This window comes from Schistocerca nitens, chromosome 3 (genome assembly GCF_023898315.1).
Source record: "Schistocerca nitens isolate TAMUIC-IGC-003100 chromosome 3, iqSchNite1.1, whole genome shotgun sequence".
NCBI classification, from domain to species: Eukaryota; Metazoa; Arthropoda; class Insecta; order Orthoptera; family Acrididae; genus Schistocerca; species Schistocerca nitens.
In genome coordinates, this window is record NC_064616.1 from 30124631 (window position 1) to 30142373 (window position 17743).

A 17743-nucleotide genomic window follows, 5' to 3' on the forward strand; every position below is an offset into this window, starting at 1 on the left:
ATGATTCTTGAACCAAGTGTTAGCTATGATTAAGTTATGCTCTGTGCAAAATTCTAAAAGGCGGCTGCCTCTTTCATTTCTTCCCCCCAATCCATATTCACCTACTATGTCTCCTTCTCTCCCTTTTCCTACTGACGAATTCCAGTCACCCATGACTATTAAATTTTCGTCTCCCTTCACTACCTGAATAATTTCTTTTATCTCGTCATACATTTCATCAATTTCTTCATCATCTGCAGAGCTAGTTGGCATATAAACCTGTACTACTGTAGTAGGCATGGGCTTTGTGTCTATCTTGGCCAAAATAATGCGTTCACTATGCTGTTTGTAGTAGCTAACCCGCACTCCTATTTTTTTATTCATTATTAAACCTACTCCTGTATTACCCCTATTTGATTTTGTATTTATAACCCTGTAATGACCTGACCAAAAGTCTTCTTCCACCTGCCACCGAACTTCACTAATTCCCACTATATCTAACTTTAACCTATCCATTTCCCTTTTTAAATTTTCTAACCTACCTGCCCGATTAAGGGATCTGGCATTCCACGCTCCGATTCGGAGAATGCCAGTTTTCTTTCTCCTGATAACGACGTCCTCTTGAGTAGTCCCCGCCCGGAGATCCGAATGGGGGACTATTTTACCTCCGGAATATTTTACCCAAGAGGACGCCATCATCATTTAATCATACAGTAAAACCGGCAATAGTATCGAAGGAAATTGACGGAGATTCGAAATGTGAATTAATTTGGGTGAAGGTCACGGTTAAAGCAGGCTCAGACATGGTAATTGGATGTCTCTATAGGCCCCCCGGCTCAGCAGCTGTTGTGGCTGAGCACCTGAAGGATAATTTGGAAAATATTTCGAGTAGATTCCCCACCATGTTATAGTTCTGGGTGGAGATTTCAATTTGCCGGATATAGACTGGGAGAATCAAACGTTCATAACGGGTGGCAGGGACAAAGAATCCACTGAAATTTTTTTAAGTGCATTATCTGAAAACTACCTTGAGCAGTTAAACAGAGAACCGACTCGTGGCGATAACATATTAGACCTTCTGGTGACAAACAGACCCGAACTATTTGATCAGGGAATCAGCGATCATAAAGCGGTTACTGCATCGATGATTTCAGCCATTAATAGAAATATTAAAAAAGGTAGGAAGATTTTTCTGTTTAGCAAGAGTGACAAAAAGCAGATTACAGAGTGCCTGACGGCTCAACACAAAAGTTTTGTCTCAAGTAGAGATAGTGTTGAGGATCAGTGGACAAAGTTCAAAACCATCGTACAATATGCGTTAGATGAGTATGTGCCAAGCAAGATCGTAAGAGATGGAAACGAGCCACCTTGGTACAACAACAGAGTTAGGAAACTTCTGCGGAAGCAAAGGAAACTTCACAGCAAACATAAACATAGCCACAGCCTTGCAGACAAACAAAAATTACGCGAAGCGGAATGTAGTGTGAGGAGGGCTATGCGAGAGGCGTTCAATGAATTCGAAAGTAAAGTTCTATGTACTGACGTAGCAGAAAATCCTAAGAAATTTTGGTCTTATGTCAAAGCGGTAGGTGGATCAAAACAAAATGTCCAGACACTCTGCGACCAAAATGGTACTGAAACAGAGGATGACAGACTAAAGGCCGAAATACTAAATGTATTTTTCCAAAGCTGTTTCATAGAGGAAGACTGCACTGTAGTTCCTTCTCTAGATTGTCGGACAGATGACAAAATGGTAGATATCGAAATAGGCGACAGAGGGATAGAGAAACAATTAAAATCGCTCAAAAGAGGTAAGGCCGCTGGACCTGATGGGATACCAGTTCGATTTTACACAGAGTACGCGAAGGAACTTGCACCCCTTCTTGCAGCGGTGTACCGTAGGTCTCTAGAAGAGTGTAGCGTTCCAAAGGATTGGAAAAGGGCACAGGTCATCCCCGTTTTCAAGGAGGGACTTCGAACAGATGTGCAGAACTATAGACCTATATCTCTAACGTCAATCATTTGTAGAATTTTGGAACACGTATTATGTTCGAGTATAATGACTTTTCTGGAGACTAGAAATCTACTCTGTAGGAATCAGCATGGCTTTCGAAAAAGACGGTCGTGTGAAACCCAGCTCGCGCTATTCGTCCACGAGACTCAGAGGGCCATAGACATGGGTTCACAGGTAGATGCCGTGTTTCTTGACTTCCGCAAGGCGTTCGATACAGTTCCCCACAGTCGTTTAATGAACAAAGTAAGAGCAATGGACTATCAGACAAATTGTGTGATTGGATTGAAGAGTTCCTAGATAACAGAACGCAGCAAGTCATTCTCAATGGAGAGAAGTCTTCCGAAGTAACAGTGATTTCAGGTGTGCCGCAGGGGAGTGTCGTAGGACCGTTGCTATTCACAATATACATAAATGACTTTGTGGATGACATCGGAACTTCATTGAGGCTTTTTGCAGATGATGCTGTGGTATATCGAGAGGTTGTAACAATGGAAAATTGTACTGAAATGCGGGAGGGTCAGCAACAAATTGACGCATGGTGCAGCGAATGGCAATTGAATCTCAATGAAGAGAAGTGTAATGTGCTGCGAATACATAGAAAGAAAGGTTGGTTGGTTGGTTGGTTTTGGGGAAAGAGACCAAACAGCGAGGTCATCGGTGTCATCGGATTAGGGAAGGAAGTCGGCCGTGCCCTTTCAGAGGAACCATCCCGGCATTTGCCTGGAGCGATTTAGGGAAATCACGGAAAACCTAAATCAGGATGGCCGGACGCGGGATTGAACAGTCGTCCTCCCGAATGCGAGTCCAGTGTGCTAACCACTGCGCCACCTCGCTCGGTAGAAAGAAAGATCCCTTATCATTTAGCTACAATATAGCAGGTCAGCAACTGGAAGCAGTTAATTGCATAAATTATCTGGGAGTACGCATTAGGAGTGATTTAAAATGGAATGATCATATTAAGTTGATCGTTGGTAAAGCAGATGCCAGACTGAGATTCATTGGAAGAATCCTAAGGAAATGCAATCCGAAAACAAAGGAAGTAGGTTACAGTACGCTTGTTCGCCCGCTGCTTGAATACTGCTCAGCAGTGTGGGATCCGTATCAGATAGGGTTGACAGAAGAGATAGAGAAGATCCAACGGAGAGCAGCGCCCTTCGTTACAGGATCATTTACTAATCGCGAAAGCGTTACGGAGATGATAGATAAACTCCAGTAGAAGACTCTGCAGGAGAGACGCTCAGTAGCTCGGTACGGGCTTTTGTTGAAGTTTCTAGAACATACCTTCACCGAGGAGTCAAGCAGTATATTGCTCCCTCCTACGTATATCTCGCGAAGAGACCATGATAATCAGAGAGATTAGAGCCCACACAGAAACATACCGACAATCCCTCTTTCCACGAATAATACGAGACTGGAATAGAAGGGAGAACCGATAGAGGTACTCAAGGTACCCTCCGCCACACACCGTCGGGTGGCCTGCGGAGTATGGATGTAGATGTAGATGGTACGTTCTGTTGCTGTGTGTTTCCATTCCATGATTAATGTGATTTGAAGAGAAGTAATAAAATGAGTCCTAACATGGAAAGTAAGCGTTTCCGGACACATGTCCACATAACATATTTTCTTTCTTTGTGTGTGAGGAATGTTTCCTGAAAGTTTGGCCGTACCTTTTTGTAACACCCTGTATATATAAAATTAATAAACTTATCTTCTCCAGAAACGCTTTTCTTGCCGTTGCCAGTATACATTTTATATTCTCCCCACTTCGGCCTTCATCAGTCGTTTCGCTGCCCAAATAACAAAACAATTACTCCTTTTAGTGTCTTATTTGCTAATCTAATTACCTCAGAATCACGTGGTTTAATTCCAATACATTCCATTACTCTTGTTTTGCTTTTGTTGATGTTCATCTTATATCCTCCTTTCAAGACCCTGTCCATTGTGTTCAACTGCTGTACCAAGTCCTTCGCTTTCTCTGACAGAATTAGAATGTCATCAGCAAACCTCGACGTTTTTATTTCTTCTCCGTGGACTTTGATTCCTACCGCAAATTTTTCAGGCTACAACTCTGTCTCACTCCTTTCTCAACCACTGTTTCCCTTTCATGCCGTCTGCTTTCTATACAAGTTGTAAATAGATTTTCACTTCCTGTATTTTACTCCTTCTTCCTTTAGAAGTTCAGAGACGGTGTTCCAGTCAGCATAAGCTTTTTCGAAGTCTAAAGATCCTATAACCGTAAGTCAGTTAGGATACATTCTCAAAACAATGTACAATTAGTTTTTATATCAACATTTACTGTATTACAATACGAAATCGTAGTACTACTATATAGTAAATTGCACTGAACAATAAGAATAGACAGTCATAAGCGTACGTGCATGATAAACAAGACATCATAAAAGCAAAACTCACTACACTTGTGTTGTATGATGGTGTAGAGGTACAAAGTTGTAAATTCTCAAAGTATACAACTGTGGCTAGATACAACGTATGTAAATGGAAAAAGAATACAAGAACTTTAGATACATTCTCATGTGCAAACAGTTGTGTTACTGCACAAACAAGATGAGGTACATCTTGTTAAATGAGTGTCATAATCACGACATCAAGCATAGACACTATCAACAATTAGTGACGTAATTACAGCATGTCTTCGTCGTAGACATTATAAATTCACAAGTACACACAAATTTCGACACCGCTGATGGTGTGCATCAGAGTTAATGCATATGTATAAAAGTACAAATATCAAACAAGAAATGCAAACAAATTTGCAGCACTACTGATGGTGAGCGTGAAAATTCTTGAATAGATGTTGTTTGGAACTGCTAGCCAGTCTATATATCTGTCCCTAGAACGTAAAACAAAAGCGCAAAACAACATACATTTCACTGCTCTCTAGCAGTACACTGTTCGTCACACGAATTGTCTTTATGAAATTTTCGATGCGCGAGACAACACGGAAATGAAGGAGTTTTACATAGTGTTTATAGCCTCTGTAGTTCTCCTCGCAGAAGGGAGAAAGGCTCATAAGTCCAAGTCAGCAGCGAGGCCGTAATTAATGGGACGGCTGGCATAAAGTACATGTCGGTAGCCTGCTTTTGACAATGATCAATTCTTTTCCACATTACAAATAGTGGTCATCGTTATAAACCCCTGCTCTAATATCTCATCCAGTCTTCAATTATTTCGTTAGCAACAGTAAAAGTGTTCTTGATTCACAATTAATTTGGTGTTGTAGCGAGTGTCATTAAAATGTTCCTTCTCCCACACAGGCAAAGATGAGATACGACGCCATCTTCATCAGTAATATCCGTAAATCTGAATTTCAGTGCTCAATACCTAAGTGGATAACAAAGCCAAGAGTTAATGTTCATTGATAGATGTGTAATGTTTATTTGTTTTGCATGACCTAGTGGGTACCACAGTGTTCACAGGCAGTTCAAAAATGGTTCAAATGGCTCTGAGCACTATGGGACTTAACGTCTGAGGTCATCAGTCCCCTAGAACTTAGAACTACTTAAACGTAACTAACGTAAGGACATCACACACATCCATGCCCGAGGCAGGATTCGAACCTGCGACTGTAGTGGTCGCGCGGTTCCAGACTGTAGCGCCTAATACCGCTCGGCCACCCCGGCCGGCCATAGGCAGTTCCTTTTATAGTCTTCTCACACAGGCTTTTGAATGACCCAGGTCGATTTACAGCGTGCCTGATAATGTTGTAGTCGTAGATTATATGATTTTTGCAGCATCACCTTGTGTCGCTAATCTTTTCATATTTATGGGCCATAGTCATGTAATAATGATTGAATGATATTTTCTCCATCTGACTGTAAAAACTTCTGTATTTTATATTACCATCATGATTTAAGCCTTAAGCCATTATTAAGTAAAACACTGGAAAAAAATTTTGTACAAATACATAGAAAGTGAGAAGGATCAAAATCTAATATCAGTATACCATTTCAATGTCAGATTAAAAATTATCGAAATAATGCTACTTACATATTGGGTATAATTAGACTTCGTTAGGTGAAGGCATCGTCAAGAATTATTGAATTGAGATAAGTACAAAATCACATAAATGTATGCCAGACAGGAAGCAAATACGTTTTCCAGCCATTAAGTCACAGAATATCAATATAGTAGTTACAGGTGCAGTGAACATGGTCTGAAAGTATGCTATGGAAATTAATGGTTGACTGGTGGTCAATGATGAACAGCGTAAGTTGTAAGTGTCTGTTGCGTAATACATGATGACGGAAAGATCGTAGGTACATAAAATCGTACATCTTTGAAAGAACTGTGCTGTGTGTGAATACATCCGTAAATACATCTTTGGAAGAACAGTGTCATCTGTGAATACAAGGTGTGAACAATATGTTTAAAACACGAAAATATGGCATTATTGCCGAAAGTTATATTTTACATCATCTTCTGGTTTAAATGAGAAACACACATACATAAGTGCAGAGTAGAATAACTACAAGCGTGGAAAACACAACCATCTGTCGAATCTTATTATGAAGGGGGTCTATGTGTCATACATAAACGTGGTACAGAGAATTACGAACATTTGTCATTGAAATATCATGTGTTCTAACCAATATGTTGTAGAGGAGATATAATGGATGATATATAAGGTATTAAATGTACAATTCATATAATGATCGCAAGTTGATAAATATGGAGTGAGGGGTGTGTGGGATCAAACACGCCAGTTAGAAGGGGGAGTGGGAGGCGGTGGGGGATGACATTAAATCAGATTGAAATGGGTGGTGTAGATACCTGGTAAGTATTGGAAAAGATGTGCGTATAAAGGGTGCTAAAACGATTGGGGGAGATTGATAGGGTGGGGAATGAGGAGGGGAGGGCCCCAATGGCTGGATTATGGAAGGGAAGTAGTAATAACAGGTATTGGAACTATGGGATAGGCACAAAATTCAATTCAGGATGAAAAATTAGCACTGGCTCCACACTTCCAACGTTTACACCTTGTACTCACAGACAATACAGTTCTTCCAAAGATGTATTTACAGTTGCAGTCACAGATAAGACAATTCTTCCAAAGATTTATGATTTTATGTACCTATCATGTCTCCATAATCACGGATTATACAACAATAGACTTACAACTTATGCTATTCATCTTTGATCACCAACCAGTAACTATCTTTCAGGCCATGTTCACTGCATTTGTAACCGTTGTGTTGAGGTTCATTCTGTGGCTCAATTGTTTTATGGTTGGAAAACATGTTTGTTACCTCTCCGACATACATTTCGGTGATTTTGTACTCATTTACACGATGGGACACCCCGTGCAATAGATCTTGATGATGACTTCACCTAACGATGTCCAATTATACTGTACCGATAATTTTTATTTTGACATGGGAATGGCATACTGATGTTAAATTTTTGTCCCTCTCACTTTCTATGCATTTGTACAAAAAAAATTTGAGTGTGGTACTTGATAATGGCTTAAGGCCGAAATAATGATAGTAATATAAGATTAAAAAGTTTGTACAGTCGAATGCCGAAACTATCACTCAAACCTGGTTGTCAGATGGCCAGCTGGTAGGACGACTTTCTTGAAGTCGGTGAGCCCGTCGTACAGCCTTCCAGCGGCGTCGATGAGCAGCAGGCACGTGGCTATAGCAAGCAGGCTGCCGTTGCGGTGGGAACGGCTGTGCTGCCCAGACAGATGTCTCTCCACGGCTCACCAGACAGTCACGGACACATCGCTTTCAAAAAAAATGGTTCAAATGGCTCTGAGCACTATGCGACTTAACTTCCGAGTTCATCAGTCGCAACTAATCAAACCTAACTAACCCATGGACATCACACACATCCATTCCCGAGGCAGGATTCGAACCTGCGACCGTAGCGGTCGCTCGGTTCCAGACTGTAGCGCCTAGAACCGCACGGCCACTCCGGCCGGCACACCGCTTTCACTGGACAGCTGCCTCTCTGGTCAGGTCGTCTTCTCATGTGGGTCATATTGTCTGTGTTACTCGTAAAGCCCTCAAGGACCGGTATATGATAATATTAGACATATACACATTTATACAATAACCAAATTTATGCAAAAAACATTACATTCCATAATATTGTTTTATGCAACTATGAATCATACATCTTTGGCTTGAAAAACAGAGCAATTAAATAAATACCGTGGCTCTTAGATGTTCAGATTTTACATTAAATACACTCCTGGAAATTGAAATAAGAACACCGTGAATTCATTGTCCCAGGAAGGGGAAACTTTATTGACACATTCCTGGGGTCAGATACATCACATGATCACACTGACAGAACCACAGGCACATAGACACAGGCAACAGAGCATGCACAATGTCGGCACTAGTACAGTGTATATCCACCTTTCGCAGCAATGGAGGCTGCTATTCTCCCATGGAGACGATCGTAGAGATGCTGGATGTAGTCCTGTGGAACGGCTTGCCATGCCATTTCCACCTGGCGCCTCAGCTGGACCAGCGTTCGTGCTGGACGTGCAGACCGCGTGAGACGATGCTTCATCCAGTCCCAAACATGCTCAATGGGGGACAGATCCGGAGATCTTGCTGGCCAGGGTAGTTGACTTACACCTTCTAGAGCACGTTGGGTGGCACGGGATACATGCGGACGTGCATTGTCCTGTTGGAACAGCAAGTTCCCTTGCCGGTCTAGGAATGGTAGAACGATGGGTTCGATGACGGTTTGGATGTACCGTGTACTATTCAGTGTCCCCTCGACGATCACCAGTGGTGTACGGCCAGTGTAGGAGATCGCTCCCCACACCATGATGCCGGGTGTTGGCCCTGTGTGCCTCGGTCGTATGCAGTCCTGATTGTGGCGCTCACCTGCACGGCGCCAAACACGCATACGACCATCATTGGCACCAAGGCAGAAGCGACTCTCATCGCTGAAGACGACACGTCTCCATTCGTCCCTCCATTCACGCCTGTCGCGACACCACTGGAGGCGGGCTGCACGATGTTGGGGCGTGAGCGGAAGACGGCCTAACGGTGTGCGGGACCAGAGCCCAGCTTCATGGAGACAGTTGCGAATGGTCCTCGCCGATACCCCAGGAGCAACAGTGTTCCTAATTTGCTGGGAAGTGGCGGTGCGGTCCCCTACGGAACTGCGTAGGATCCTACGGTCTTGGCGTGCATCCGTGCGTCGCTGCGGTCCGGTCCCAGGTCGACGGGCACGTGCACCTTCCGCCGACCACTGGCGACAACATCGATGTACTGTGGAGACCTCACGCCCCACGTGTTGAGCAATTCGGCGGTACGTCCACCCGGCCTCCCGCATGCCCACTATACGCCCTCGCTCAAAGTCCGTCAACTGCACATACGGTTCACGTCCACGCTGTCGCGGCATGCTACCAGTGTTAAAGACTGCGATGGAGCTCCGTATGCCACGGCAAACTGGCTGACACTGACGGCGGCAGTGCACAAATGCTGCGCAGCTAGTGCCATTCGACGGCCAACACCGCGGTTCCTGGTGTGTCCGCTGTGCCGTGCGTGTGATCATTGCTTGTACAGCCCTCTCGCAGTGTCCGGAGCAAGTATGGTGGGTCTGACACACCGGTGTCAATGTGTTCTTTTTTCCATTTCCAGGAGTGTATATTTGTGAAGTGTTCATTATTTTACAAATGTGACTGGGCTCCACGGCCTGTAAAGGAGAAACATCAAATCTAAGTCTCATAGATCTCTTAACAAATGTTCGCCTGCTTACATGAGTGGCTACATGCTTGCGTACCATGCAGCGGGCCGTGGTTCGATTCCCGGCCGCTTTGGAGATTTTCTCCGCCTTTGAACTGGGTGTTGTGTTGTCCCCATCATAATTTCATCCTCATCACCGGCACGCGACTCGCCCAACGTGGCGTCAACTGAAATAAGACTCGCACTCGTCGCCTGAACTTTCCCGGATGGGGCCTCCCGGCCAGCAATGCCACACGATCATTTCTTTTATTCTTAACAAATGATTAATATATTTACTGGTCAAAATACAAACATGTCTTTATGTCAATTGAACTATTATAAATTTTTATCTATAAGGCTCATTGAAAAACTGATGACAGACTAATGTTCATGTTAACAGCTAGAGGACTTGCAGTTAATGTAGATTTTAATTTCCTGAGGTATCCATAGATGCTAAGTGGAATTTGAGCATGCACCTTACATAAATTATTGGTACGCCTTACAGCTGAATGCTGCGATAGTAGTATATGCTGATATACTCCATTGATCATTATGATGGGTTTTTCATCCATGGGTGGTATTCAATTTGCTGTAAAACTTTTTTAATAATTGACTTGCACCGGCTGACAGTCACGTCCCCTGTGGACAGCACAAACAAAATACACAAGCAAATCCTGCATCTTCGGTTGTTTGGATTCCTGTATCTCTACGTGACATGGCGTGTTAATAACTTATCCTTTCCTACGCAGCCGCTCAGTGCTCACACTACTGCCATATTTAACCGCAAGTACAAAAAACGGTCCTGATAACCTCCGCACTCTATCGCATGCGGCAAAACATAACAACCTCGGCGTTCCAAATCTACCAATAATTATCCCTCAGTGCATCTGGCTATGGCACCAAATATAAACTAAAACACGCAAATCATTCTTATGGGGTAAACTTATCCATCGTCTCGTCCAGTGTACTCATTGTTGTTGTCTTCCAATACTGTCTCAACTGTTTAAACTCGGCCACATATAATCCATCTCCTTTATTCTTCCTTGTACACTGAAAATGAACTGTCGAGTGGCTAAGGCCTCCCGTCGGTTAGGCCGGTCGCCTGGTGCAACTCTTTTCAGTTGACGCCACTTCGGCCACTTGCGTGTCAATGAGGATGAAATGATGATGAAAATACCCAGTCCCCGAGCGGAGAAAATACCCGACCCAGCCGGGCCCCGACCCAGCCGGGCCCCTCGCATGGCATTCTGCCGCGTTGACCGCTTTTTTAAAATCTCATTTAGTTCTATATTGTTCCTTGTATTTGTTCGTGGTGGATGTCCCATGACACCCGTTCAGGTTGTTCGTTGATCAGTTCACTCAGGTTTTTTTTATTTTTTTTATTTATTTTCTTTTTATTATTACAGAGGGTAGCTAAGCTTCTGACCGAACACGCTGAGCCAACGTGCCGGCAACCACTCAGCTCTGGAGGCGGACCCTTGTACACTCATCTACCGTTTTGAAAGTGGCTGTTGGTTCTCTCTAACAATACCTATTCAGTGAGTCAGGAACATTATTACGCATAATTTTTCTTACTCTGTACAGCCCTCAGTACGCGTAAAACATTTTATGGCTTATAAATGTGCTCTCATAAGATCACTTTCTCGACTTCGGTACCATTGCATTGTCATATTCATTCTCTCTCTCTCTCTCTCTCTCTCTCTCTCACACACACACACACACACACACACACACACACACACACACACATACGCACACACGCGCGCGCGTGCTTACACATTTACTCCCCCCCCCCCCCCAATCTCTCTCTTTTTCTCTCACTCACTCACAACACACACACACACACACACACACACAAACACACGCGCGCTCACACACACACACACACACACACACACAACTATGACAAGCATTCATCCAAATATTTCACACATGTAAACAGCAACTATTTACTAAAAAAAAAAAAAAAACACAGCCACACACTCTATCACTTCAGTGAATATTATGAGTACTGTAGGGTTCTCATTTCGTCCCTACAGATGAACGATTTGTCGTCATGATGCGACAGCCCTACTTTCAGCCTCGACAAACCATACATGAAAGTGCAACAACGTCTTTGAGAAAACACGGCTTGTCATCTTCGGTCGTAAAAGCTTTTGAAGCAGCACAATGCGCACCCTCAGCCCGCCTGTGGGTGGTACCGGCGTCTACACAATATGCTTACATCTTAGATCTGAGCCACACAAACTCCAAAATCTGCAAACCATTTGCCTGGTCTTTCATCAGACTGAAAATCTTCTTGTTTTGAGGTGCTATTCGGAAAGGATTATCAACTACATAGGCAGGCGTGTCAAATTCTTCATTATTGTACCTAATTACTTCATATGGATCGCAGCCTTTCACCCAGTCGATGAAACTGTCAGTATCCATATGAAGTAACTTGGGATCGGCAGAATTTGTCTTCATAAAGTCATAGTGAAAGCGGTACATGTGGAGTTTGGAGAGGTGCAGAATACACATAGCAATATAGACAGGTATAGTGCACTACACTGAAACAGTGGCCGTGGCCGTCTCCACAGCGACTAGTCCTTGATTGAAGATAGCGATCCATTTGAAATTTGGCCTGGCGACCTAATCACTTGCGCCATAACGCCCATCCCACCAGTAAGCTAGATGAACTTCCGAGTTTCGTCTAACATTCTCCGAGGTTTTTCCGAAAAGTGAATTGTTAATAAACTTGTAAAACTATTTTTCGAAATCACATATTGTGAGCGCCTTCTGTTCAACGTGCTACTTCAACTAGCAATACACATAGCGAAAAATGGCTGTGCCCCTCGTGAAAAAGGGTGGGATAAGCCAGTTCTACTTCCAGGAGATATCCCTCACCGACATCCGCAGCCACATCATGCATCTTTTCTTTCAGTCTGACGATTTTGCCTTTCGACATACATCGGAACCCTCCAAATTGTAGACTTCGTTGCCTAACACACTCGTTGCAGTTGTATACATCCAGGAAAAGGGTGTAACTTAAATCGTCAGATTGGCTGTACTCTTCCTCACTCATTTGTGTGTTATTCGTCCTGGTGTACCTGTGCATGCACTAGCAAAGTCTGCCGCAAACCCCACATTTGAAGAAGGGCAGCGTGTCAACCTCGGGCAACAGTTCGATGTTAACATGTGTTCTTATTAACATTGTATCCCATGAAAGACACGGTACAGTGTAATAGGAGGCAGGATCCAGATCGGATGTGCCGAGGCACGCACTCCACAATATCTCAAAGATGTCAGCGAGCAGGTTTATTTCACACCCACTCTCCACATCCATTGTGGCGTGCCTGTTGCTTTACTGGAGAATGAATTTGTGTCATGCTCTGTGGTTTTGTGGAGGTTCTCCAACGAATCCGGGTATCCATATGGAAAGAACCCCTTCTTTATCACAAGCAGAAACATTGCATAATTGGTATATGCGGTTCTGGTAAATGGTATGCATCATGTCAGCAAGTTTATGAAGACGCATGTATGAAGCGAAGAGAATCCGAGAATCTGTGCGATATTTTTGACTCGATTCTCTTGGAAATAAAATACCAGCAATGACACTGACCTTATCACCCTTCAGTTGCAAATCACCAAAATGTTGAACAAGAAAATGGGCGGCATATCCACTAAAATTGTGGAGAAAGATAGGTATCTGTCATGGCAGTAAGTACTTCAAATTGCACAGGTTGTGACCTGTACCGCGAAACTTATCCCTTACATGACAGTGGTCTCCATACGGAGCTTCCACGTCTTTATTTAATGGCAAATATGACACTCTACTACCTGCTCATACGAGGCATCGTTCTCCTGCGAGTCAATCATGGGAAAGTTGTTGCGATAAGTCCCATCAACTTCCCATGCAAGTTTTTTGAGCTCATCGAGCAACCACCTCGCAGGATTATGACTAATATAAGATTCGAATTTGTTGTGACTAGACTCATACAAGTAAACCACTTATTGCATTGTTGAATACGGATATACAGCTCTGTGAAAATAGTATGGGAGACTTCACCACATGCCACAGAAGCTAGAAGGCTTTCGAAGCTGGCATATAAAACGAAAGGGTATGACTCTTGGTGTTGGGTATTCTTAAAATTTAAGAACGTTTTATCCTCGATAGACATTTCCACTCAAACTGGTTCCTGACTAGAGCAATCAGTCGGATGCCTTTCAATACCCTCTACCTTGGTAAAGCAGTTGAGACATGTTTGGCAAAAATGTCTTTCACAGTGTTTTTTGCTCATTGGTGCGAAAAGAAGGCGCGACATGCTTTTGGTCTAACGTAAAGTTGCTCCTCGCCCTCAGAGAATAGCTACAAATTAATATGTTTGATGTGCTGACAGGCTAATTTTGAAAAGTACTTTATGCTTCACTTCTCTGTTCTGCGCAGTGTGCTCTTGGTCATCTTCTGGCTTGTAAACATGCAGAGATTTGAATAATCAGGATTCTGCCTCTAGAATTGTGGTAGGTCCTGGAGTTTTACGGTGAATAAGGTGCCCAAGAAACTGTATTATCGGCAGACAAAGGTTATATCGTATTTACTCATATCCTGTGTATCTCTTAGGTAATTCCTGTTACTAGCTATAAGCGAACATGCAAAGCATTACGTATCCTTCTCATTTAAATTCTGGACGTTAATACAAGCATATTTATTGGTAGTATGGCTGGGACAAATCTGGACCGCCCATTAAGAGGACAGTAGACATGTGAGTACATATCGAGGTGGAGTACATAGCTGAGTGCCTTAACTCCATCGTCTTTCCTCCAAAATAGAAAATGGCTAAGTATGACGCTCTGGCAAAAGTTCTGAACCACTCTGTGAATCAATAGCCCCACAATATCAAGATAATTCTCCCCAAATTTGAACGATGCTTTTGTCCTCACGATTATCAGTACACTCTTTAGGGGGATGTGTTAGCTCACAGTATAGAGCTGAGTTACACTTAATGGCAGGATACTATGAGTCACTGACTTTCAGACAGCATGATTATCAAAATGCCTTGGCAATCATCGAGGAAAGTGGCAGGATATTGATAGCCCACATTCGAGTTATCAATGGGGGATTGTGAAATCCTGTCCCCAAAAGCGCCACCAAATGCCGAATAGTCCAGTGGAGCTGCAGGACCTTTGTGGTGATCTGTATCAGAGCAGACAGGGGGTGCTGCTGCTGCTAGGGCAGAGCGATTTCGAAGTGATGTCTGCTTAGGTCCATTACGACGATTGAGAGAAGGTCCAGAGTGCAACTATTTGAGCAAACTAGCTGGTATCATCAGCCCATACCACGTTGGTGAAGGTGATGATAACGATGGACCCTGTGGAGGTGGTTTTTGCAGACACAGCGAATTCATCTTCGATGTACAGGGCTGTGGCGACGATGCATCACAGTCATGTCAGCTGCTGCTGGTGCTACCTAACATCCACGCACGACCTCCATGTCATCCGTAAAGAAAGAAAAATTTAGTAAGTATGATGCATAACCAAAAATAACTTATATGTATACGTTTATAGTAGTTTACTCACATTCTAAATTAAACCCATCTTAATATGGCCACGAGTCCCTCATCACATTGTTATTTGCAGCGATGTCTTATAATATAATATCCTGACTAACCATCACAACATTACTATTGAATGAGCCTACAAACGAAGTTCCATGTTAATTGCGAGATACACGCCAGGGTTCCCGGGTTCGATTGCCGGCGGGGTCAGGGATTTTCTCTGCCTCGTGATGACTGGGTGTTGTGTGGTGTCCTTAGGTTAGTTAGGTTTAAGTAGTTCTAAGTTCTAGGGGACTGATGACCATAGATGTTAAGTCCCATAGTGCTCAGAGCCCTTTGAACCATTTTTGAATTGCGAGATGACTGGTGTTTATAGGTACGGTAAACACATTGTAGTTGAACTGACCTCATGTGATAAACACTTCGTCTATTTGGGGCTGCAAATTAGCTCCTGATGAACCAACGCCGGCCGTTGTGGCCGAACGGTTCCAGGCGCTTCAGTCCGGAACCGCGCTGCTACTCTGGTCGCAGGTTCGAATCCTGCCTCGGGCATGGACGTGTGTGATGTCCTAAGGTTAGTTAGTTTTAAGTAGTTCTAAGTCTATGGGACTGATGATCTCAGATGTTAAGTCCCATAGTGCTTAGAGCCATTTGAACCATTTTTTTGATGAACCAACATTTCCATTAAAATGCCCCTCTCTGTTCATTGTATCGGTGCTGCTAATGTTGTTTCTGGCAAATCTCAAACTACAATGACTTCTATCACCAAAACGTCTCATATTTATACCCAAAAACGACATTCCCTTGCTTATTTCAACCAATGGGGGACGAGTATTCTGCAAAGCTTCCTACTTTCAATTGTAATCAAGACTTTAATGAAAATGGCAAAGCATATGTTAATCAGGACACTGGGAGGAGTTATGGTCTAAATAACAATAGATTTATTCACACTTAACATCACAAGACCAAAAAATGGCTAAAGAAACGGCACACAAACTTTTTTTTATTTAAAAAAACGCATTCAATGATATGCTGTCTATGGTGAACAAAGTGATCATCTGCGGATTGACACATGACACTAACCAGAACACTAATCGCTTTATCTGACTTCATTCACGTGAATCTGTGGTGTGGCCCAAGAACTACACTACAATGTACTATTTATACCCTACTATTCCATAAAGAAGAATATGGTTCTAAAGAGCATGGTTCTGAGAAGCATATATTGGAGCCCTACGCCAAAGCAGCGAATACTTTACCCACCTGCTGGTCAGGGCGGCACACCATGATGCGTTCAGCGACTGGAGTCATGGACGGCAGCAATCTGTTATTAATGGCACGCGCCCGAAAAATGCAAGCACGTGGTCTTGCGTTCAGCTAATTCGGATTGCAGGTACTTCCCTACGAATCTCTGAAACCCCTGTGTATTCTAGTATGCAGGTGGACCTGTTTGCTGGTCTGCCAAACCAATTTGTCTCTGTACCATGACTATGCATGACGGAATATGTCAAATGTTTAGACTGCCGACTCAAGACAAATAAGTACACCCACACTTCGGTCATTGTGTGTGATGTTAGAAGCAATACCTCTGACGGTTCAGGTGGTGACTGGCACAGGCTCTAAGTGGCACGCTAGCAAAGGACACAGGTGTCACCGATTAGGTAAAGACCTGCAGTTCTTTACTAGCGAAGCACCAGTACAAGAGTGTTCTCTTCCCTTTCTCTCAGCTATCCTCGCCAGCTCAGTAGCATAGCACATTTACATCTTAGGCTGCTCCCACTTGCCCGCATCTCGTGGTCGTGCGGTAGCGTCCTCGCTTCCCACGCACGGGTTCCCGGGTTCGATTCCCGGCGGGGTCAGGGATTTTTTCTGCCTCGTGATGGCTGGGTGTTGTATGATGTCCTTAGGTTAGTTAGGTTTAAGTAGTTCTAAGTTCTAGGGGACTGATGACCATAGCTGTTAAGTCCCATAGTGCTCAGAGCCATTTGAACCATTTTTTTGCTCCCACTTTATCACAAACCAATCACGAGCTGGAGATCCACATTCGAGACTGGGAGACTGCCCATTGCTCTGCATACTCATATTTGACCAACCAGAGACTTTAACGTTAACTGGGAGAAAAGGAACAAATATTCAGGTTCGCGGCCTCTTTCCCACGTGTTTACACCATGTCTTTGCCAAAAGCATGACCTGTATGGAACACAGACCTCCATAAAAAGATCGTTATCTCCTCTGTTGCGTATATTTCAAACTTTCCAAAGAACGGCCATAAACTCGCTAAAAGCCTCGTGCCTTCACAAATATGTTTTGTAACAGAGTCTGGACGTCTGGGCGCCAGTTAACTGTCCCACGGAAATTCACAGAAACACACAGTCGTCTCATCGGTTTCCTGCCCAACAGAGGCCATCCTCTGCCTTATTGCTGGTCTTCAATGCTGTGCCCATTACAGTAGCGACTCCTCGGAGCTAGTCAGCCTACCTGGACGCGGCTGCCGACCGACCGGC

At 43.6% G+C, this 17743-nt stretch overlaps 1 protein-coding gene across 1 annotated transcript in view; it reads right to left on the minus strand.

The window, feature by feature from the left end:
• Positions 1-7541: 7541 nt before the first annotated feature.
• LOC126248331 (uncharacterized) overlaps positions 7542-17743 on the minus strand; it is a 75390-nt gene continuing 65188 nt past the window's right edge. The window contains exon 2 of the mRNA XM_049949225.1: positions 7542-7688. Coding sequence (XP_049805182.1) covers positions 7542-7688 — 147 coding nt within the window. The remainder of the gene's footprint in view (positions 7689-17743) is intronic.